The sequence below is a fragment of the Oculina patagonica genome, chromosome 3 (genome assembly GCF_052425735.1).
Source record: "Oculina patagonica isolate OP01 chromosome 3, crgOcupat, whole genome shotgun sequence".
In the NCBI taxonomy this organism is placed as follows: domain Eukaryota; kingdom Metazoa; phylum Cnidaria; class Anthozoa; order Scleractinia; family Oculinidae; genus Oculina; species Oculina patagonica.
This window is the reverse complement of record NC_135760.1, coordinates 10,264,936-10,289,802: the sequence shown is the minus strand read 5'-3', so window position 1 is coordinate 10,289,802 and position 24,867 is coordinate 10,264,936. Positions and strand designations below refer to the sequence as shown.

The 24,867-nt window shown below is 39.9% G+C and overlaps 3 protein-coding genes across 7 annotated transcripts; 1 reads left to right on the top strand and 2 right to left on the bottom strand.

The window, feature by feature from the left end:
* The first annotated feature begins 1,313 nt into the window (after nt 1-1,313).
* On the top strand, nt 1,314-16,231 carry LOC144646449 (serine racemase-like). The gene is made up of 5 exons (XM_078506044.1): nt 1,314-1,502; nt 7,274-7,504; nt 8,437-8,562; nt 15,202-15,373; nt 15,936-16,231. The coding sequence occupies exons 1-5, from the start codon at nt 1,329-1,331 to the stop codon at nt 16,229-16,231; spliced, it is 999 nt and encodes a 332-aa protein (XP_078362170.1). The 5' UTR covers nt 1,314-1,328.
* LOC144646457 (methyltransferase-like protein 27) lies at nt 9,440-13,713 on the bottom strand. Of its 5 annotated transcripts, none has more exons than XM_078506055.1 (4): nt 13,409-13,544; nt 12,106-12,244; nt 11,200-11,578; nt 9,440-9,823 (listed from the first exon to the last, which is right to left on the bottom strand). In XM_078506055.1, exons 2-4 carry the CDS (start codon nt 12,226-12,228, stop codon nt 9,645-9,647), a joined length of 681 nt encoding a protein of 226 aa, XP_078362181.1. In that variant the 5' UTR covers nt 12,229-12,244; nt 13,409-13,544; the 3' UTR covers nt 9,440-9,644. The 5 variants fall into 5 exon arrangements, with proteins under 5 accessions (XP_078362181.1, XP_078362179.1, XP_078362180.1 ...); XM_078506053.1 differs by having other exon boundaries at nt 13,400-13,523; XM_078506054.1 differs by having other exon boundaries at nt 12,106-12,273; nt 13,409-13,461.
* LOC144646456 (uncharacterized) lies at nt 15,783-24,867 on the bottom strand. Its single transcript, XM_078506052.1, has 7 exons — nt 24,760-24,867; nt 23,910-23,997; nt 23,075-23,143; nt 21,488-21,613; nt 19,270-19,409; nt 18,444-18,511; nt 15,783-18,006 (listed from the first exon to the last, which is right to left on the bottom strand). The coding sequence occupies exons 1-7, from the start codon at nt 24,774-24,776 to the stop codon at nt 17,240-17,242; spliced, it is 1,275 nt and encodes a 424-aa protein (XP_078362178.1). The 5' UTR covers nt 24,777-24,867; the 3' UTR covers nt 15,783-17,239.

Here is a 24,867-nt window from a genome sequence, read left to right as displayed (position 1 = left end):
GTCCGCTTAAGCATTCAGACATATATTTGAAGACAAATTCTTTTCGTGCAAAACTGTCATCATAAGCGATAAAAATTATCGCTAATGATGACATATCGTATCGTCTTAAATTTCGTGAGGTAGTCACGATCCATTTTAGCGACGAAATTGAGATCAAAATGAGACCGAGAAGCCGTAAAATCGCTGTAATTGCGACTGTTGTCTGTTTAATTATTAAATTTACAACGTTGATCAGCCAAATAACCTTTTTCAATACGAAATCTCATGTTCCTTCATGAAAGAATGATGGAAGATTTTCTCCAAGAGAGTGAAAGCTTGCTTTTTCTGACCGCCGTACTTTTGAGCGTTCGTCGGATAAGGTGGAAAGTCCGTAGCGTAATTTGCCTTCAAACTTTCCGTCCTCTCAGCGATGCATGTTCAGTGGTTCTTGTTCGTGGCAGAGAAGTAGCCGTGTCGTGATTTTTTTGGTTTTCGTGCCTAACGCGAGAATCTCTATCTGATAAAACTCCCCGCTTTTGAAATTTTTTTGCTATCAGGTTTCTTAAGTCAGCCTTTGTCATGTTTGAAACAGACTTAAGAACTGCTTAGATCGTTTGAGTTCGCCGACACTAAGACAGAAATTTAGCTTTTGTGACTTAGCGGTTCAGACCTTTCATTTTCACTAAGTTCACTAAGTCGACTTAAGAGATTGCTAAATCGTTGCGTGACATCCCTAAAAACGGCTGCAGAAATAGAGACTTGCAGAAAATGGAGCCTTGATAGAAAGAAATAAGCCTTTGTCGAAAAATACAATAAGGCCGAGGTATATTTTTTTGACAGAATAAAAATACGCTCTGTATCAGAACGCCCTGATTACACCACACCCCTAAAAAAAATTAACTCTTTTCTAAACAGAGGACTCTCTTTGTCTAAACGGCATGCCAAACACCTCAAGCAAAGCAACAGGCATTACTGTCTTTTAAAACTGGTCTGTATTTAACTTAATCCGTGGCTCTGTGGCTAATTTTTATCTTTATTCTTATTTTTTTTCGTTGTTTTTAATTGTTTTGTAGTGGAGTCAATAGGTTTTTTTTGAGTCCAGATTTTTTGAGTCCAGGTTTTTTTGAGTCCAGAGTCCAGAGTCCAGAGTCCAGAGTCCAGAGTCCAGAGTCCAGAGTCCAGAGTCCAGAGTCCAGAGTCCAGAGTCCAGAGTCCAGAGTCCAGAGTCCAGTCCAGAGTCTAGTCCTTGTTTTATACTATGCCGTTTGTAGATGACCTTAGATCGTTATCAGTACAGAAATGATGAATGATCAATGAACAAATGCTATTACACAATCATCCTCAGAGAAATGGCTTCAAGCACTGTTGTTGAAATATGCCTTCAAGACATTCAAGATGCAGCTAACCGAATTGAGCCCTACGTACACATAACACCTGTGATGACATCCTCGTCTCTTGACAGTATGGCGGGAAGAAAACTTCATTTCAAGTGTGAAATCTTCCAAAAAACCGGAGCTTTCAAGGTAATTGAATAGCAGTCATTGCTTGTGTCGATTTATAAAATATGAAGATACCGATGGCGTGACGAGCTTTTAAGGTCTCCGCACACGTGGGGACAAGACGCAGGGACATGTCGCAGCAACATATAGCAGCGACACAATCATGTGTTGTTTACACTGAGGGGACATGTAGCAGGGACGTGTAGCGGGGACATCTAGCAGCAACAATCTGTCCACACACAAGTAACTGTAACGAGGACATGCCCCAGGGACATGTCGCAGCGACACGTCCCCCCGTGTGTGCGGATAATTTTTGGCACGTGCAACACGAATTCCTGCAACATTTTGTCCCTGCGACATGTTGCACGAAGATCAACGAGTTGAATTCCGTGCAACATGTCGCAGGGACAAAACAGCTTCAAAGTTCGTGTTGCGCGTGCCAAAAAATAATCAGCACACACGAGGGGACGTGTCGCTGCAACATGTTCCTGGAACATGTCCCCGCTACATTTTCTTGCGTGTGTACACATTGTGATTTTTTTTCTGCTTAAAGTCCCCGCTTCACGTCCCCTCAGTGTGAACAACACATGATTTTGTCGCTGCTACATGTCGCTGCGACGTGTCCTTGCGTCTTGTCCCCACGTGTGCGGAGACCTTTAATGCTGAATGAACCGAAAGTTGAAACATATGCGGAACTTCCTCATATACAGAAACGTTCGTATGGCCTCGAACAACACTTGGGACATCTTCGGTCTAGAAATTCAGTGCTCACAATTCAAAAAGTTGCTAGAAAGGAATATAGGTTGCTCGAAATATAAAAAGTTTCCCAAAAATTGCTGAGCATCTTCGGGACAAACAAACAAACAAACAAACAAATACGATCAAGGCTAATATCCCGTCATCTTAACCGAATAAAGCTGCGTTCACATTAGGCCGAAACATGATTAGTCTCATCACGAATGAAACATGTTTCGTAGTGAAAAGTGTTCACATCAGGCAGTGCATTGCGCGAATCATGATTGAAACATGATTAGTCTGATTATGACTTAAACTACCTTACGAAGTAGTTTCAGTCATGATCAGACTAAAGCCGACCGCACACTAGAGCATCTAGCTGAGCTAACCGCCTCGCGTGCCCGTTTGCTCAGCAGATTTCACTCGTGTGCGGACATTTTTCGTGAGAATTTTACCTCGCGAGCCCTTGAGGAAAATAACTATCGTGTTTGATATTTTTTGCCTCAAGAGGCAAAATCCTCAACGTGTGCGGGCGACGTGAGCTACTTGCTCAGCCAGAAATATCAACTGACCAATAAACACACGCAGAATGCTCACATGATTCAACATGGCGGCTTCCGAATCAAACTTGCTAAGCACTTTCCTCACTGTCTGCGGTGAAATGTGCAGTGTATAAATGGCTGAGCAAACGAACACATGAGGCGAATAGCTCAGCTAGTTGCTTTAGTGTCACTAAGGTGCAGGATTGCGGTTTATTAAAATATCATGATATAATATCATTAGTTTGATAACTGATATTTTGATATCTCAGTGATATTTTGGTGATAACTGCATGATAATATCAAAAAATATTTTCCGTTTTAAATCTCAAAAATATCATTATCATATCGTATTTACATGATAGTTGCTAGAATTATTTTTGTTATCAAAGTTTTGAATTATCATTATCAAGGTATTACTATCAAGTTAGAATCATATCATGTATCACTATCACTTTTAAATTTCACTCAAGTAATAAGAGACACAATGATATTATGATACATCATGATAATATCAATTCGTCCATGTATTTACAAAACTACTTGGCCTTTTTCTTTCCACATAATACTCTTACATTAACTCGGCTTACATTAGTTTGTGGCTTTTTAGCTCGCTTTCTAGATGTGTTAAATCTGTTATTAACAAACCAAAAAAGAATATTTCGTTTGTATTGAGTCATTTTTCGTGTAACTTCGAAGTACTGGTTGAGACGACGAAATCCCTGTTCGCAGGATTCAGTGTTGACGCCTTTGATGATAGAAAACTTAGGAAGGTGCGGGTGAAATTCACATTTGGGATTGTCCGGTGGCATACAAACAGCTTCCGTATGTTTCGAAACATGAAAAATGTCAACTAAAAAATTGACGTGTTCAAGAAGAAGTATCGCGCCTGAACTGCCGTTTTTCGCCTGATTTCTTAGGTAAGGCACTAGCCCACATGCCCTATCATAACCAAGGTACTTTAATCTTGTAATATCACCTACATCTCGAGAAAACGTGCGCAAAATAAAAAGAAACACCTGTGTGAAGGACTCGCTAGTAAACATTTCCGTCATGTTTACTACAATTCCACAAGGGCGAATTAGCGCCAGCATACCTGCAGTGCTTTCAAAAAATAGAGTTTTCTTATTTGGACGTTTACATCCCGAGTAAGCGGCGTCGGTAAGGCAGACTTCTTCTGGAAGCAATCCTGCTTCACACTTATCAACGTTAAATTCTGGTGGGACTGGCAACTCTTCTGCCTCTTTGGCCACTTTTGTGTGCTTTTCGCAAAACTTGGACGGTTCTTCTGGCTTTTAAACAAGTTACAAATGGTAGACAAGCGTTGAGGAGGCGAGTGCCCACAAGCTTCAAATTTGGGCCTTCTATGTGATTAAATGTTCATTTAAAATATGGGCTAATAAAGCGATGCAATATGAATTATCAGTCATGCATTGAAAACAGAATATTTGGCAGAATATCGCCACGAAAGTTTACGACAGCGGCTACAAGCGCGCAGCATTGCAGCATTGCAGGGCAAAAACAAACTTCACAAAATAAAAATCTTCTTTTACCGACTGATAGCACAACTTCTGGCAATACTGTCTTCTTGCTAAACGCTTGAAAGCCCTGCTTCATCGAAGAGCTTGAAAATAGACAGAAAGACATATATGTTATTTGCCGGCTGGGAGGTCCGTATAGTGAAAAACTGCGACCGAGGTCTTGAAAATGCTGCCCGAGGCCGCAAAAATGCTGCCCGAGGCCGCAGGCCGAGGGCAGCATTTTCAAGGCCGAGGTCACAGTTTTTCACTATACGGACCGACCCTAAGCCGGTAAATAACTTATTTATTTTTTTCCTACTTTAATGTGTTTGATTAAAAAACACCTAAAAAACCTACAAAGACTTTCTTGCCAAATGTGTTTGTATTTATATACGCGCGCATCCAATGTTGAGTCGATCGCCATAAGCTACGGCAAGAGTAAGGGCCTCTTTACATGAGAGTTTTCGTCCCGGGATGACTTTCGTCCCGGGATGAATTCATCTCGGTGTCTGTTCATTTTCTTGTTGCTGTTTACATGATGATACATGATTTCGTCCCGGGATGAACTCATCCCGGGACGATTTCATCCCGGGATGAAACACCGAGTTGAAATGTCATCCCGGGATGAAACGTGACGAGAAACGTCATGTAAACAGTCTTTCCGGGATGAAATATAAAGTAATGTAAGCACGGGCGAGATGAATTCAACTCGGGCGGGACGACTTACGTCCCAGCATCCCGGGATGAACACGCTCATGTAAAATGAAATTTTTTTCATCCCGGGACGAAATTCATTCCGGGATGAAACTCAACTCGGCTTTCATGTAAAGAGGCCCTAATAGGGCCTGTTTACATGGAGGGAGGGTGCCCCGGCTAACCGAGTTACCAGGCTAGAAGGGATGAAACATAGCCCGCCTTTACATGCAGAATTCACAGCCCTTCTACCCGAGATGAGACAGCGTCATTGAAGCGTGTCACGGCGTGGGAAGACATTGTAGCTCCAAATGATTGAAGAAAAATATGACTTTTTACTGAATAATCAAGGCTTTTCGTCTTCAAACCTATTTTAATTTGATGTGCAAGTTCTCAGAAATTTACTGCGTTCATTTTTGGCGAAATTCAATCGAAATTCAACAGTATTTGGCTGTCAAATTGAAATTAAATTTGTTGTGTCGTGAATTAGGATAATCATTCCCACGAAAATTTCGAATTAATTAGCTGTTGCTCAAAGAAATATTTTCCAGCCAACCGATAAAAGTCATAAAACTAATTTTGATCAAATAGCACTGTTTGGGTCCAGAATTTATACATTTTATGCCATTTACTTCAAATTTAGTTCAAAAACACGCGCGAAAACTTATCCCGGCAAGCCGGGATAGCTCGGTCATAACCGTTTACATGGCAAAAAGCTGTCCCGCCTAGAAGGGTGCCCCGGGCAAGTAGACCGAGTGCCCCGGCAACGCGGGTTACCCTTCTAGCATGTAAAGGCTTCAATACGTTTTCTTAAGAAACGTATGAAAAGTTGGCTCGCCCAGGGTAGCTCGGTTAGCCGGGTAACTCGGTTAGCCGGGGCACCCGCCTTCCATGTAAACAGGCCCTAAATAATGATCTGTTTGCTATTACTGCCAAAACAAAATAAATTCACTACAATGAACAGTACTCAAGGAAAATTTCATCTGAAAAAAAAAAAAGAAAAAGAGCATCTGAAATAATAGAAAAGCAATGTAGAACAGAGCAATCAGCGAGTTGCGAAACACTTTTAACTCCATTTCGGCTTGTGAGTTCTTTAGTTAATTAAACTTACTTTTCGGACTGGAAAGCACTTAGCTATTTACATTTGTATTTAACGAGTCAAAAACCTCTGTGTTGATTCCCACAGTATTCTGTTTTGACAAAAAGTATGCGAAAGTGAAACTGAATGAAGCTGAAATGTGTAGTTTGGTCGCCTGCACAGTGACGGCACAATATTGCGAGAATTAATTTGACTGTTTTTTAATAAAGCATCTCATTTTCTTGAATGGCGATAAGCAGTATTCGGTTTTGGAGAAAAGTAGCAGAGAAGCAAGGTGTTTGAAAGGATAAATCGAGTCTGTAAACCGGCGACTTGCAGCTAACCGCAATGGCGTGAAAATCAGTGCGAATGCACAAACAACGATCGGCAAACCACGGCCATAAAACTATAACTTCATTTTGTCACTAAAGAGAATAAATACTCGCCTTTTGGAGAACTTCAAGGCCTTTAATTCCACTGCTAATTTTCCCTTTCAAATTTACAACGGTTGGTGAGCAACTACATTGATTTAAATCATTTTGGAGAGCAAAACTAGCTTGCCCGCGCTAATAACCAATCAGATTGCAGGATTCGTTACCGTGCCCTCTTGGAAAAAAATAAAAAGATTTAATGGAAACTTTATTGTATTTTCGAGCTATAGCAAAGATATTGTTGACGTCACCTATTGTTATTATTGTGCCAACCAGAAAACTATTGGCTGGCGAAACAAAAAGTCCTTAATTTTGTTCAAATTGTTGGACATTTAAATAACAAAGACAATGTTTGTAAACAAATAGCTTCCCTATATTTTTACGGTTAAAGTGTAGTGATTTATGCAAGAACCGTGAAACCGCATAAATTACACACCAGGCATGAAACGTGTTTGAAACTGACAGCTAATGTGAACAATGCAATAACAAGCATGTTTAGGTGAAACATGTTTATTCTAAACCTGTTTCGGGTTAAATGTGAACGCAGCTTAAGTCTGATGAGTAACCAACGTTAACCTGGAAGACAAGCACTGTGAGGAGCGGGGGGGGGGGGGGGGGGTGCTTACGAGATATTGCAGCTGTTAGAAATCTCCCATATATATAGCTCGACCCCTAGAAACACTCTGGAAACGAATTTACCCGCGCAGGATCAGGAGATTAGCTCTAAAGCACTGTAAGTTGTCTCTGTGATTCTCTGCGACGACAGAGTTTTTCACAAGCTGATTGAATTGAATTGCAGATCAGAGGAGCAATGAATGCTGTTCTTCAATTGTTAAACTCCCTGCCTGGTGACCAGAAACCTGTGCTTGTCACACACAGCAGCGGCAACCATGCTCAAGCCATTGCACTGTCAGCAAAAACCATGGGACTGCAGGCATTCATTGCCATGCCTAGAAATGCACCACTGGTTAAAAAGAATGCCGTTAGAGGGCATGGAGCGACTATTGTTGAGTGCGGTGCATCTTCTCAGGTATTTGTTTTTTCTTAATTGTCACGCTACGTTGCGTGACAAGAGCGACAGACTTTTCTATCGATATGTAATCGAACATATGCAAGAGTAAAATCAATCTGTGTAGCTAGTCTCCAGGCCTTTACAGTTTTGTTGCAAACCTCGTTACGTATGTAGTTTCTGATAGCCCTGGAGCTACCATTCAAATAAAAAAAAAACTATTGAGCAGTAACTTAATGAATAGTGGACCATAGTCAGTATTTTCCCTTTGTTTTGAATATCACTTTACGCTAAACACAAGCAAATCGGGTAGTTTCTTGACCTTTCTTTATAGCAGTTATTCGAATACTGTAAATGCAAAACATTCACTTACTTGTTATAGAATACTTATACAGTCGGAGCTCTTGTAAGCGGACACCCTCGGGGCGCGAAAAAAGTGTCCGCAAGTGGAGCTGACCGCTTACGAGAATGGTTCTCGTATGCGGTCACTAGAGGTTTAGGGGATAGATGGCCGCTTATGGGAGCTTGCCCAGCTAACATAATGCTAATATGCATTTAAGTGGTGTTTCGAAATGTAACCGGATGTGGATGACGACAAAACAAACACTAAAATATGGTACTGTAATTACTGTAAAACCATTGTGACGAACGGCGATGTGGATTTGACTGATAAAAACAAGATACAGAGGTTTTTAATAGGAAATTTTTGGGATGTCCGCTTACGGGAGCTTAAAAACAAAGAAAATGTCTACGTCGTAATCTCTGAAAGTGTCCGCGGCCGCTTACGGGAATGTCCGCTTACGAGAATTTAAAAATACAGAGTTTGTATCGGAGTTAAAACGGGTTTTCAAACAAGGCGGCCGTAAGTAGAGCTGTCCGCTTACGGGAGTGTCCGTTAAGAGAGCTTCGACTGTATCTAAATTCATAGCAGTTATGTCTGCAACTTATTTCAGGACAGAGCGTCAACTTCTCAGGTAATCCTAAAGGAGACAGGTCCTCATTCATTTCTGATTCCCTCGTCTGATCATCCTGACATCATAGCCGGCCAGGGTACAATTGGACTAGAGTTACTGAAACAGGTATTAATGGCTTACCAGGGCATTAATGTTTTATGGAGTTTCCCAAATCTGAAAACATTTTTTAACCACTTTTAAAGAATGACGATTGAGGTAGAGGTATGAACCAGCTATGAGCTCTCTTTCCCCTCTCTGTCGTGGAACAATAACATTACAGGTTTTTGAAGGTAGTTAACAAAAACTTGTAACATGTTGTATTTAACAAATGGTAAACGTCACAGCGTGCACTATTGAGTTACAGATGCACGCGGGAGGTTGCTAAGCACGAAAGATGCGTGAGAGTCGCCCGAGGCGATAGCCGAGGGCGACTCTAGCTTCTTGAGTGCTTAGCAAACCTCCCTCCCTTAATGTTTGCAAAGAAATTACTTCTATGGATCTGTATGACAAAACTATAGTATCATGGCAGCCAAATGTGTCTACCGGACGTTATAATTTAAAGTTCAAGCAAACAAGATTAACTTTGAAAACTGTTTAGCACAACAATATTTTAAAACCCATATCGCAATCCGTTTCAATCCTTGTCGCCTTTGGCCATCCGTACGTTCTTTTGTATTTGCTGTGTTGTTGAGATGTTCCTTCACTCTTTTAAAAGGTTATTTTTATATTTCACCGAATTAGATGGTCATCTCCGATGCCTAAATGTGGTTAAAAACCATGAAACAGTCCCTTTAAGGCCTTTAAGTCACCAGGGAGAAACATGTAAACAAGTGGCAGGGTATTCTGCAGTTAAGACCAGTCGGCACGCATCGAAAACCAGACTCACTCGTCTCGATTGGTTGAGAAAAATGCATACGGGGGGGGGGGGGGGGGGGAATAGGCAACAACTATGCCTTACGGGATAATTAAAACTACCCCTCGATCATTATCATCATCATCATCATCATCATCATCATCATCAACTTTATTTAACCTCGAATTTCAGAGTAGCTTGACAAGCTAATATTTCCGAGAACAAAATATTTGACAACGAAGAATCGATCAGACTAAACGGCAGAGAATATGAAATATTAAAATTTTGCTAAGAAGCAGAATAGAAAATGCCCCCTCCCGTACAACCTTCAAAACGTTGCATTTCCTGCCAAAAATTAATTATTCAGCACTTTGAAGATAAATGCGGTGATTTCTATTGGCAAATCATCGTTTTCAGAATACTGTAGCCTCTCGTTAAAAAACATTTCCCACTTTCCTGTCTTCTCAAGTTCCAGCATTTTTTCTTCATAATCCTTTACATCAAGAGAACGCATTGTAAAACACAGAAGACCTCCTGCAACGTAAAGAACTGCGTATGAAAAACAAAACTCGGCAAAATTAGTGAACACTTATACGGCTCCCGGTCCCTCGGTAGTAGAATCAAGTTATCTCGATAACTTGAAAGGGGCAAGATAACAGTAGTTTGAATATGAAGCCAAGGTCTGCCGGATAACAAGCTTATTTAAAGTCGCGCAGGACCCTTGCAATAATTAGTATGTATTTTTTTAAAGAGTATGCACGAACTGCCGGACGACTGTAGCCGACAACAAACGAAATATTCATGAGAATGTTTGTTTTTAAACTCTTTTGTACAAGTAATTACTTGTAATTGTTCTCAGCTTTGTGCACGTGCGCTGGAACATAGGGAATGATCATAATTAGATTCACAGCTTTGAATATATCACACGTTGTTGTAAACATTGACTCGGAAGGTCTTCGGAAGCCTCAAAACCTGCAATTTTGTGTCCAAGTTTTCTCCGCCGATATAGGATTTTAAGAGTTGATTCGCGAGGAACATAAACTTGGTGAACTCTATTGTGCTATGACGCGACCTTAACAGAAAACTTCCCTTTTGTAACAAGATAAATTTAATTAATAAAACGTATATGTTTACTCAGCACAAGCATTATAAGATTATGAAGCGCATTTAAAAAAAGGCAACCATAGCATACACTTATAAAAAATATTGTTAATGCTCTGAAATATAAAATTTCTCGGACGTTTTTTGCAAGACTTCTGTCTCTTCATCAGCGTAGAAACGGCATTTCTACGCTGACGAAGAGACAGAAGTCTCGAAACGTCCGAGAAATTTTGTATTTTAGCGCATTAACAATATTTTTGATTAATTCTTGTCATATCCGGATCATACATGCGCTACACAGTATTTTTCCTGATTTGTGTTGCATAAACTGACGGTCTACGAACTTAAGAAACAATGAGAGGTTAGAAGCATCCAACGGAAAAGATATCCTTTTTTAATATACGCGGTAAAGTCGTGTTGATTAGTCCGCGAGTGAAACGAGAGGAACAGTCCGCCATATTCGAATTGCCGAGAATTTTCGTAAACTGCTCGACGACTTAGACAATCTGTCCTAATGTCCAGAAGAACTGCTGTGGAGTTGAGAGTAAAACTAAGACGCCAGGTCGCAAGCAGAGGTTCGAGAGCGAAAATAAGTCAAGAGAGCGACCGACGAGGGAGGTGAGGGGTATAGGTGGGAAAAAAGGGAGTGACCTCTTACTTCCTCCTCCTCCTCCTACTCCCCCCCCCACTTTCTCTCTCTTCTCTCGCGCCGGTTTTCCTCTTAATCTATCCTCGTCCTGCGTGGGAGCTTTCTCATTGTCTATGAGTAAACAAGACAATGAAACATAAACAGAATTTTCTAGCCTTACCTTTTTCTACCATTCTGATCATCTCTTCGAGAGCCTCGGGTTGTACATGCGCAATGGCAAGTGCGCCAGTACTTATTAGCACTTGGTACTCTCCAGTTTCTATTTCGGGATTCCGCTTGTCAGTCAGTGAGGCGCAGATGAGCCTCGTGTAGACATTCTTCTTTTTCGCTTCATTTAACATTTCTTGTGAAATATCCAATGCATCAATGTTTGTATAGCCAAGTTTGGAGAGTTCTACACCAGCAAGCCCTGTTCCGGCCCCTGCATCAATAATCCTGATCTGGCTTCGTGTTTTGTCCTGAAAAACCTGTTTGATAGCGGCATCTAGAGATTCAGCCACCGGCCTGCGAAAAACGATCTGGGCTTCTTGTAGAACATTCTAAAAGACACAGTGACATGTTGAGTCCAAAAATCAATATCAGTTTTTTCTTTATATTGTGGTAAGGAAAGGGGGCAGCAAATGATATCCCTACTTTGATTTTGTTTCCTTCTCAGTTTCATAGAACGAAATTCGAGGCAGTAGAAGAGTTTTTTTTTTTTTTTGCGTGCCTGTGCAAAGCGATAGATTAAATACAAAACCTCTGAGAACACCCCTCCGATCCATACCTCCATAACTTCTTTATAACCTGATAAACTGGGATTGAAAAAGAAGTGTTGTTGGTGACTGACGCTTCGAAAACCTATTCAGTTGGAAGACATCTTCAGGATCAAGTAAAGATTTGTTTGTTGATGGTGGTTTGAAAACATTCTTCCTTAAACTGGTCAGTTTTGGCTGTGTAAGCCTCATAAGCCTCATTTAAACTCTACCCAGGTCCTAGGTGAGATCAAAAACTACCTTGACTGAAGAAGTAAAGGACTATTGTGATTGTACAAGCGGTTGAGCAATTATGAGCGTTATACACATACCTTGTCATAGTTTGTCGACCAGTTTTTATACAGTTCCTTTATTTCATCTTCTGTCGTTTCTTTAGTCAGTTGGCTTAATTTTTGGCCAAGGTATTTGTCAGAATTAGGGTCCCACAATGCCATTGATCGCTTGTGGTTTCTGATATTAAAGCAAACACAATTTTAGATCTTAGTGGTATTTATGTTATATATTTCTTCGTATTTTGTGTTTAAGTTTGTATTTCTTTCCCGTCATTCGGTCGTTAAAAGTGTAACTTAGGTGTTGGAAAGCTTACTATCGACCTTGCGTTTCCCGAAAGTGTCTCGTATAGCATTTGAAAACTGCCTGAATTATCAGGTTTTAAGCGCGGGACTTATTTCTAGCATAATTGCTTGTTTGCTTCAGCCTAGTACCTACAATTACGTCATGTACTGGCGTGTTGTTGTCCGCCCCCACCCCCCGGAGGGGGACTCCCATATATAACAGACGGAGATGCTCGTCGAAAATTTTGAAAATTATACCCCTAAACCAATCTGGGCATGGCTCAAGGCTTTTTTGACCCCTAAAAAAATACCAAAATGCTAAGTAGAATTTTAGATTTCTATATTTCTTCGCGTACATCGCTAATCGAGACCTTGCCAGCCAAAAACAAAAACAACTTTCCTGGTTTTTTCGGTAAAAAATAGAAGCCTCCTAATTCTATTTCACGATTTTGGTTCCGGTATTCAAGTTATTTTAACAGGCATGGAAATATTATAAGGTTCAAAGCTAAAAGAGTTTCAGAACGACTCTCTGCTCGATTTTCGTTTTCAAAAAGCAAAAAGGTCTTTTTCGAATCGTTTCAAAATTATTTTCTAATCGATAACCAGTGGAAAGTTCTGGAATGTTGGTATGTGTTATGTCTTGTTGCTTTACGTAAGGAAATTTTACAGACGTTTGTATGCTGCAGTAACATGCGTTAATATTGCCTCCACAGTCCAATATGCGCGTGCCTTTAAAATACCTGGTTGCGTATTGCGCAAGCTGAAATAATTATATACATGAAAAATCAAATCTTTGTAGAAAAATAACACAATATCAGAAAGCCGAGGTTATTACCATCACTTAGATTTTAAGGCCTTCCCAGCTGCATGAAAGATTGTTATATGCTAGGGATAAATATAACACTTTAGATCAGTTCGCAAAGACTGTTGTTCTGTTCAAAGTGACCACGTTGAAAATATAAAGTGACCATCAAGTGCCGATATAGTGATTGAAACGTTGTAACTTTCAAATCTACAATTTATTATAAATACGCCGTTCTTATCAACTAACCTGGTATACCTTCAATAGTGAACTTGAGCCTCTCAGACGCTGTTTCTTTCCTCGAGGAATACAATCATGCAATTGAGTCTTATACAGCATACTACGGCCGATTCCTTCTATGGCTCGCACCTGCAGGGAATCACGGTAGTTGTACTCATCGTTGCTAAGTCTCGCGCATGGTTTGGTTCGGCGCGCAAGGCGAGCCGTCGGGGAGTAAGGATGGGCCGATACAGGTTTTTCAAAACGATACGATATCGATACGATATTTGCCTTTTTTCTCGATATCGATATCAATATTATGACGTTATTTCCGTCCTGACGTCATTGTTATGTCACGTGTTTGTCTGACCATAATAAATGTTAGCCACGAATGTTGATTTTTGGTCTTTTTGTTTCACTGTTGCATCAGCAATGTGTGGACATCAAGTCAAGGCAAGGAAAATTCAAATATTGACAAGAACACCAATATAACGTTATTATAATTTATTATCTGTTTGAGCAAAATTGCATTTTTGAACCTCAGGTGTTGACCAAAAGACCGCAGGCTCAGATCACAAAATGCTGGACTAGAACATTTTAAAATCAGCAGCACTTTTTAGCTCTTATTGTATTAAATTAAGTTTAAATTTTTATCACTTAAGTATATAATATGTAATTAGGTTTATATAGAAAATTTTAAAATTAGCAACATTTTTTAACATTCTTTAGTTCTCATTGTATTAAATTAAGTTTAATTTTTTATCACTGTCTTAAGTATATAATATGTAGTTAGGTTTATATAATATGTAGTTAAGTATGTAATATGTAATTAATTAGGGAGGGCCATATTGTAAACTACTGGGCCACCAGTAAGCTATGTCACCCTCGTTAGATAAAGTCTTATTATTATTATTATTATTATTATTATTATTATTATTATTATTATTATTATTATTATTACATGTGCAGTATCGAAAACTTATCGATAGTTCTCGTACGTGCAACCCAAAGGTGAGCCTGCTCGCAGAATACCAATCCAAATACGAGCAACAAATTGTTCACTTTCAAGTTATTGTGTCCTTCTAAAACTTGACAAAACATAAACTTCAAAACATCGCCAGTTCCTGAACACTTGTCGTATGTTCAAGCGTTCGCCTTCATATCAACCCATTACAATATCTACCAAACGGTGGTAAGGACTCTTTCCTGGTCTTGAAACAGTCTGGCAAAGCTGAATAACCTCTCAAGTGACTTACTGCAGTGCATGCAACATCCACGCTTAGTGTTCAATATAAAAAAAAAAAAAAAAAAAAAAAAAAACAGAAGGTAAAACCAAAAAACAACTGTATTTTCTATGGATGGTATAAAGATCAGTAGAGAATATCATATATTGAACGGTCTGGCAATTTTCAGGGTCGTAACCAGGTATATTTTTTCATCGCTGATCCCAAATTTTAGCTCTAAATTTTGATTCCAGATCCCCAAAAGGTGGCAACATTTGATCCCTGATTCCGTTCTAATCCCATCTGATTGGCCGATCCGGATCCCATGACGTGCCATGACTTGTTACCCGGGATCCCGGGTCCATGATCCCGATCCCGAGGCTGTGCACATTTCTGATACCATATACCTGGTAACGACCCTGAATTTTCTTTGTTTCTTTTGTTTTGCATTTGTTTGCTTTTTATAAAGCAAAGAAGAAGACTGAAAGCCATTAAAAAGTCAATTGAATATATCACGTGACGCCATTTCGCTTTTAGTGATCCTCAGCTATATGTTTTGGAGCTATTGTTACTGAAATATTATTGTTACGTCGTTATTTCTAACTGCAGGTTCCAAACTTGGATGCAGTTGTTGTCCCTGTTGGAGGTGGTGGTATGACCAGTGGAATCTGTCTTGCAGCCAAAGCACTGAAGCCTGATATCAAGATTTATGCCGCCGAGCCTCTTAATGCTGATGACTGTGCAAAGTCCTTTGTTAAGAAAGAATTGATTCCTCAATCAGGCAAGGATTAGGTTTTAGTAAGGTGTCCATGATTAGTAGAATGGACTTTTCCCCTCAGCTACTGCCAAATTGACACAAAAATAAAGTTATTATCATGATATTCATTATTTATTTATTGCGACATAAAATAAGACGTTTAAACTCGTGTGGCCCGGGAGGGGGGGGGACACCCATATGAAAGGGACAGCGATGCTCGTCGTCCCGCTTAGGGGTGTAAATTTTCGGACTAAAGGTCTCGCTTAAGGTGTTCTGGGCAAAATGGCAACTTTTTTTATCCGCCAGGGTCTCGTTAAGGGTTGCACATGAAAATTTTTGGGTTAAGCCGGGGGGCCCCCCGGGCTCAAAGTAACGCAGAACCAAAGCAAATGCGAATTACTTTCGATACTCAAGCAAAAACCGCTCTAACAAATACAGACACAAAACAGTCAAAAGATTTTATCGAGGTTGATTGCAACTGATCACTTAGCTTATGGGGTATTGGGTACCTGTTCGAGTTTTACTATGCGATTGCGCGCACGAAAAATCCTTCTTCGTGGTCTAAAAATTACATTCTACCTAACAGGGCCTCCTAACACCGTAGCGGATGGACTGAGGGTAGGTGTGGCCCACTTGACCTGGCCAATCATAAAAGAGAACATAACTGACGTCATAACTGTTTCAGAAGAAGAAATCGTAACTGCAATGAGGGTGGTCTGGGAACGAATGAAGCTGTTAATTGAGCCTTCTGCAGCTGTTGGTGTGGCAGCGGTATTGTCAGAGAGATTCAAAGCGCTTCCTGACCTAAAGAACGTTGGTGTGATATTATGCGGTGGAAATGTGGACCTCGATAATCTCCCCTGGAAAAAGTTACAAATATAATATTGCTAGGAACTAAGCTCCTTTGACCCGATCATTTTAACACCATCTTAGTTAGGCACATACAGTAAAAATCCACATATAAGAACCTAAAATTTAAGAATCTGTTGGGCTAAAATTTTCATTTTAAACCCCCTTTTCATAAAAACCTATTAAGCCTAAAATCTTCTATAGGCTCTTATTTCACAAAAAATGAATTATTATTATTATTTTAAGAATCTAAGTAGCCCAAGATCCCACTAAATACCATCTCTATATAAACCTATTTAGACTAAGTTGGAAAAATCTAGGTTCTTATATGTGGGTTTTTATTGTAGTCCTTTCATCAGGATCTCACAAAGCTAGTGGCGGGGTAGCCTGTGAAAGCAGACGTATTTCCGGCTGTCGCTTCTCCCCGCCGAAAGGTTCAATAATTATTTTTCGGCGTAAGGAAGCGAGAGCGGGAATTTCGTCTGCGTTCACAGGGCGGAGTGTTAACTAAATCTTCACCGCCTTCGGATTCCAGGTAGGAGAGGTTGAGGGTGTTTTTAAAATAATTTTTCATTGACTTTGGAATAAAGATGTTTTTTGATACATATGTCTGTGGAAAAAGTTTTTCTGAAAAACGTATATGTATTTAACACTTAGGCCCCGTCCACACTGACCCGGGTAAATTCGAAAACGGAGAAATTTGAAAACACCTCATAAAATGTTTTCCGTCCACATTAACCCGGGTAAATTTGAAAACGATACCCACTTTGGAGAGCGTTTTTGAAAAGCTCCGTTTCAGGTGACCGAAAACGCCGGTTTGATGTGGACGGTTGGCCTAACCGGAGAAAAAAAGATGCGTTTTTAAATTTACCCGGGTTCAAAATGGAGAACTACACTGTAACTGCACTCCTATCTCCTCTAGGAAGCAACATCACAAGTATGGAATTTTTCTGGTCGACTCTCAAGCAGAGGATCAAATAAGCGCGCGATGAGTGGCGTTTATTTACTTGGGCTGCGAGAAATAAATAATACTAAAAGATATTAATCGTCGCTATCGTCGTTACGTGATTCATCCTTAGCGGCATCGCGCGCACGTTTTCGCGCGAGATAGCGTTCCTTAGCTGACAAAACAGTTTCCCCGGTACTGCGTTTGGCAAATTTGCTAACAGCTTCCTTGCTCGACGTTTCTTTAGCTTCTTTACTTTCTCCGATAACCTCTGTACTTTCGTTTTCATCCTTTTCTGCGGAAACATTGTCTACGTCGCGATCGCGCTCTCCACGGTGATCGCGTTTCCGATCTCTGTCTCGTCGATCGTCGTAGCTTGTTCGACTACGCTCGGAATTTTCCGAGTGCCGACGATCATCGCGGCTTGATCGGTGTCTGTCGGAGTGACTGTAATGTCCGCGAGTGTCCCGATCTTCGCGGTCTGTACCACTTTGTCGTCTCCGTTCCTTGTCGAAAGAACCCTGCGAACGTCTTCGGTGTTCTTCGTCACTTTCGCTGTCTCTTCGTTTCCGATTGCTATGTTCGTGATGTCTCGAATGCCGAACAGGACTCTTCGGGTGTCTTCGTATTTCTTCGTCACCTCTTGAATGTCTGTTTTCGTCCTTATTTCCATGTTTTTCGTGTTGTCTTTCGTCAAGGTTTTCTTCAGATGCTTTCTTATCTTTGCCGCTATCTTCCTCTTTTGGCAAGTCTGTCTTCGTTGCATCTTCGCCGGTGAATGACCCGCCCAGCGACACGTTGCGGTTCAAAAGGTTTCGATAAAACAAACTCAAGTCCTTCTGCTTCGTCACGTCATTGGCAGCTGAAAAAAAAATCAATTAATTTTGAAATAAAAACGTCTTTGAACATCTAAAGGAAGATATAACCTGAATTTGCGGATAAAAATCAAACTTCGGCTGTAAATATCGATTTTTTGAAGACGCGCGAAACAACTTGAAAAAGTTAGCCTTACTTTTTCAAGTTGCAATCCGTTTCCATCTTTGCCATCCGCAGCCAAAGATGCTAGTTAACAGTTTCAGTGCTCTAATATAGCAATTTATAATAAAAATGGACTATCATTTTTAGGTTTCCTGCAACACAAATATAATATATATAATATAATTTTATGGCTGTTCAAAAATCCGGTAAAATCCGTGACGCAATGCTTTTAGCGTCACGCAACACGAAACGTGACGAAGCTTAAACGGTTGAGAAGGATTCTACTTTATGTTTCCAGCTAAAAAATAACAAAATATTCACCATCAATGGCATCTTGACGTTTGAGTCTCTCTTCCTCCTCAGCTTGTTCTTGCATTTTCTTGCGGAATCTGGTTTAATATCAGTTAAGGAACACAAGCAGACACCTCACATCTCCAGACTTTGTTGTGAATGAGAACAATTCTTGAGGCACAGTGGAGCATTCTCACTGGTTTGACATTTTTTCTAACTATTTCTAACTAAATATTTATTTCTGAAATGATCTAACTATATTGTGTGAAACGACCTGACTATTTTGTGGAACGACCTGACGTGGAACGAAGTGACCGGACACCGTTCGTATATTAGAGTGAACCTGATACGAGACCATCCCCCTCCCCCCCCCCTCCCATCACCCAAAAAAATCCGGTTGTAGTAAATTTGCTGTACTGTACCCCTAGTTGAGAAAGGCAATAGCTAACCAACAAAAGTTTCAACAACACCAAGATATGCCTGTATCTTTGTATCTTCCCCAAGAACAATGACCCTGGCTGGGGTTCAAACCTGGATCTATTGATCCAACACGGTAGCCATTAACCCTTTCAGCCCCAGTACCCCATACAAATTCTCCTGATTGTTCTCCATACATTTTCTTATAGTATTAGTTAAAAGGATTTGTTAAAAGATCAAAGTTATTTCCCTTTCAGTTTGGTGATCATTCTTTCAATTCTCATAGCCTTTTCTCTTGATTAAGTATTGATATTGTGGGGAGAAATTTGATGTTGGTCACTCTTGGGACTTAAGGATTAAGCCACCAGCCTAGCTCACATCAAATCACGGAGAATCATCTGTAGCAATCAGGTAGATTTAATAATTATACAAAGGATACGCCTCTGTCACAAAAGCTTCTTTATCATCAAACTCTCCTTGTTCTTTCTCTCTCTCCTTCTGTACTTGTCGTTCTACAGTCCGTTCAAATTCCCTCTTCCTAGCAGCAGCTGACTTCAACAGGCCAGCAATGTACTTGGGCTAGATTTAAAATGAGGCAAACAAGAAATTCCAGTGAAGATTTACAAATGTAAACAATAACAGGTTACCTTAGTTGGGTGCTACCACCTTGCAGTATTAATATTTAACAATTATTCGCCGAAGGCGAAGTGATTATTCAACAATAATCACTGAGTCTGAGGTGAATAATTGTTTTAGTATAATTTTCAGAGGTGAATATCAACAACTGCAAAATAACAATAGAAAACACGAAAACAACAAACACAAGTGCTCGCTTTCATACGTGTAAACCAGTTTAATTCATCGATTGAAACCGTTATTTACACTAAAGTTTTGGCAATAAAACGGAACAAAACGAACACTACGAAAAAGATAGATATCTGGTACCTTTGTTTAATCGTTGGTGACTTCTGAGCAATTGTGTGAATCCTCTCGGAATTACTAGCTCCGGTGAGAAGAGAACTAAATAATGTTTTGACAGTTGATCTGACTGAGTACATGGCCGCCGTGCGATCTCCAAAACCATCATGTTTACACTTTACGATCAATTCTAATGCCTTGAAAACCATCTCTTGAAAGTATTTTCGGTCCAAAAGGCTTGGTAGTTACTTTGAAAAATTCCCAATGTTTCAAATATCCAGGACTTGGAGGGATTTCTCTTAAATGAGAGAAATTTTCATTCAGCAAATGCCGCCATGTTCACTGGCCTAGATGGCAAACGTGGCATGGCTTAGTAGCCAAACCTTCAGATGCAATATTCACCGCCTAGCGCGGTGAATATTGCGACATAGTCCGAGCTTCTCGACCAATCAGAATTGAATTTACCTCTGCAAATTATACTAAATATTGATGTCCAGGGCTGGGGTTGTTCGAAAGCCGATTAACACTAACCCAGGATTAAAAGTTTATCCAGGGTTCAATTTCTCGTGTATAAAAGTGTTTTTATTGCTTATGATTTGTGGAGTTTGAGATTAGTCGATGTCAAAAATGGAGGACAGGAAATATAAACAGAAAACCACACTAAGAAGTTAAAAAACTGAAATCAATATTCACTTTAATCCTGGATTAGCTTAATCGTGCTTTGAACAACCCGGCCCAGGGTACTAATTTTGAGTTGTGCATGATTTATTTGATTTGTTAGTCAGCCATTAGTCGGCACATTTAAAGTCACGAGGGCAAGAATGACACTTTGGTTTTTTGGCATTTTTTAAAACTGCTCAAAAATAGCTGAATTTTGGCATGTGAACTTCTGTTAACCAGTGCTGGAATTACTGTCGGTCATCGGATATTGTCCGATCAAATATGCCATAATGTCTGACCAATTTTGCAATATGCTCAGACATGATGTCCGAGAACTTACCGGTATGTGACTTTGATTTAGAAAATTTTAATTAATGGTTTGATTTGAAATGCGAATTGATGTCCGACCAATTTTCTAATATGTCTGTTCAAAATAAAAGTTTGTAAGGACACATGTCCCTTTAAATAAGAAAAATTATTTCCAGCACTGTTTTACATAAGAAACATTATTCTGAAGTTTTTTTCGCTGGTTTGCACTTCATTTTTGAGAAATAAAGTATGCAAAAAACTCAGAATTTAGAAGCGGCTTTATTTTCATAAAGACAAAACACTGAGTCTTTTTCTCATTCTTGCCCCCATGCCTTCATATTTATGGTTTGTAGTTTGGGCACTTCAAAGCTACAATTTAATATTTTTTTCAGCGATGATTGTGGAAGATCTTAGAAACCTGGCCAGCTCAGTTCACCGGGTTCATATGAGGAAGCCCTAAGATGAACAGCTGCAGCTGACCCAAAAGCAGGGCTTGAGACTAACGGTAGCCAACTAGCCAAAGGCTACTGCAAATTAGGTTTTGGCTACCAGGTTTAGCATTCCTACTAGCCATTTGGCTAGTGAAAAACTTGGAAAAGTCATCTGTTCTTGACAGAAATCAATATACCTGACAAATGAAAATTACTTTTGGCTAGTAAAATCTGACATGTCACTAGCCAGTAAACCAGTGAGTAAAAAAGTTAGTCTCAAGCCCTAAGAAAGTGTCTTGTTTAGAGAACCATGACAGTATTACTTTTAAGATAATGTACCTTTTTTTCTTTCTCTGGAAGTTTAGCATTAGCGGCTTTCTTTTTTTCTTCCATTTCATCATACACAGCATCATACTCGTACACAGTTGGGTCATCTTTCAAAGCTTTCTGAATTTCAATCTGTGTCTGAGTACAAAGAATACCAAGGATGCTGTGTCAAGGAAATACATATGACTATGCACATTTTTGTACATGCATTATGCAGGTCTTTGGAAATTCCAAGGGGGTGGGGGGCTCAAAAGCCAAATTTTTAAAAGAAAGTATGGAGATTAACTGGAATTTCTGGAGGGGTGGGGGGGGGATTTAAACCAATTGACCTTTAGTGGGAGGGGTATAAATATTTTCTGGAATATCACATTGGCCCTCAAAATCTGGCGATATTTGTTGTCATTTATGATAAATAAGGTGGAAGGTGTGGTGGCCTAATGGTTAGCATGTTGGACCCTGAATTAAGTTTATTAGTCTGGATTCTAGCCTGCTATGAAATGTTACAAAATGCTATGGGTGATAACTTCAATGTTACAGCTGCATAAAAACTTAATGACAGCCCCAAAGCAATCTGGATTCCAGCCCACTGCATTGTTCTTAGGCAAGATAAAGTACTTAGTAATAATAATTGGACTGAGTGGAGTACAATTCAGGGAATAATCGGGCGAGTCATTTCGAAATCGGCCGAGCGCACAGCGCGAGGACGATTTGAAATTACGAGCACGATTACTCTCTGAATTGTACGACACGAGGTCCAATTACTAATTAATCGTGTCAATAACAAAATTCGAGGTTAGGAAGTCTTAAGGAACCTTTTCTGTGAGGAAAAGTCAAAGGTAAATTCAGTTGGTTGCACAAAAAGTTAGAAAACAGCAAGAAAAAACCCATTCAAATGCGCATGATTGACGCGCGAATGGCGTAAGTGTCCAATTACAGGTATCCAATTTGAAGTTGCTCAAATTGGATACCTGTAATTGGACACCCACGTGATCGCGCGCCGATTACGCGACAAATAGGCGCGCGCAGAACCAATCAAAAACGAGAATTTTGTTATAGATACCATTAACTCTCATAATACCTCTCTAGACCATGGTGTGCATACATGTACATGTATAAATGGGCTTGGTGAAATTAATACTGGGGGTAGCCCTGCAGTGGACTTGCATCCATCCATCCATGGTGGAGTTAGAAATACCTCTAGTTTCTTTGTACTATGGAAATTAAGATAAGCTCTGGTCTGATGGGTCACTAGGCCCAAAATCATTTTTTCCAAGATAAACAAGGACTAGGTTTTTGTTTGGGCGACAAATAATTATTGTGTTTCATTTCATGTGGTTTCCAGTTTGGCATTATGTGAATTCAAACCTACTGCTAATTGCTTGAAGTCTGTTTATAAACAGACAGTTGACCATGGGGCACTAATTTCTTCTCCTATGACAGTGAAGTGGCATTATTCATTTTACATTGAAAAAATGACTGAAAAACAGAACTTGTCAAAACTCAAACAGAACCTGGCAACTTGCTCAGACTTGCATTTACAATCATGGTGCAAAGTTGTGTGTGAGAACATCTAGTTTTGTCTGTGAAAGGGTTGATTACCTGTTTCATTTGCCTCTTCTTTTGTGCTTCTTGGATAAGAGATAAATTGACTTCTTTGTGAGCGGATTCCTGAACAACCAAAGTGATAAAAAATTAAAGTGAATTATGATGTACCATGTTATTCAAATCACTCTATACCCACTATAAAACTAAAAATGGTCCATGTTTAAGACCATGTGCTGTGATCTTGGACAAGACACATAACTCTTACAGTACCTCTATCCATCCCGGTGTACTTAACAATTAGACTACGAGCCCGAGTTTTCTATGAGCAAATAGTCAACGAGGCGCAGCCGAGTTGACTATCGCTCATAGAAAACGAGGGCGAGTAGTCTAATTGTTTTAGTAGAAACTCTAAAGGATTGCAGTCCAAAACCTACAATTTTGTGCACTTTGAAGACAAAAATCAAGAAAATGTACCGCTTAAAGAGCTACGCGCGCGCGAGACTGTTTTCTATTGACGAATAGAAAACAGTGGGAGAACCAATCAGATTCGCGGATTTCCAATAGAACACAGCTGAGTTTCTACTAATAATGGATATTTGTCAAATTGTGGTGCACCCTGACAGAATGCTGGGCAGTATCCTGGGATGGATTCGGCCCTATCCCCCATCCGGGGGCAAGGAACTAAAAAGAATCCTGGGATAGATGAGCATCCCAACTAGAACGAGTAGCAATACTCCTAACAGCTAGTCGTGCTTGAAAGGTTTTTCTTTTTTTACTTATACCCACTAAAGCTAACACAAAAAATGTGCTCAATTTTGCACGCTGTGCACATTTTTGCATGTTTCTTTTAGAGAAATTTAGAAAAATTTTACATGAAAAATAAGGTTACCTCATCATCACTGGAATCATTACCAAAGACAGCCAGTTTCTTCACAGGCTTATTTGCAGCCTTTTTATTTGGAATGATGAGTCCATACCTACAAGTGGGTGGTAAATGATTTGTAAGACAACTAAGGCAGCTATACTTCAGACCTGGGGAAGGGGGTACTCTATGTATTTTTGGGTGGGCCGGTCGGTGTGCCGCAGGGACTCAGAAACCCTTATCCTATACCAGGCCATGTTCAAATGATTTTGCAACCCTTAGATGTCTTAGACTAGACACTGAAAATCCCTACCCTATCCCAGACTTCCAGAAAACCAGCTGTAACAACTTCGCTGCAGTGGTTTTATTTACTTTTAGGAAAGTCTCTTTCTCTTTAAAGTTTCTATCCCCATTATGGACTTCGCAACACTGATCAGTTTCCCGAAAATGATACCCTATTCTAGACCAAAACCCTCTGATTTCTATACCCTATCCCAGACTAAACTGTTTGAAAACCCAGGAAAATCATACCCTTCATAGCACCATACATTTTCTAGGGGGCGAGTTGTCCGGATACCACTGGAGTGTATCGTAGGCTAACGTTCCCGGAGTGAACTTTTCACTCCGGTTAGCCTACTACGCACTCCGGTTAGCAGTACTATTCACTCCGGTTAGCCTAAATAGCACTTCGGTTAGCCTGTTACGGTTAGCTTTCAATAATGGTAAAGGTAATACAATATTTTCTCTTAGTTTGCATTAGTTGTGCATTCTGCAAACGTCAGACACCGATTGCAACGGGATTTATACAGAGAACGTCCATTACATTTTAGAAACATTTTTCGCTGTAGTTTTAAAGAAAATAAACCATTTAACTAACCTTTTGGGTTCTCCCATCTTTACAACAGTGTCTCCTACTATTCTCTCGGCGAAAACTAGAATAATTTTACCATCAACCTCGTCTTTTCTTGACTTTTTGACTTTTCTA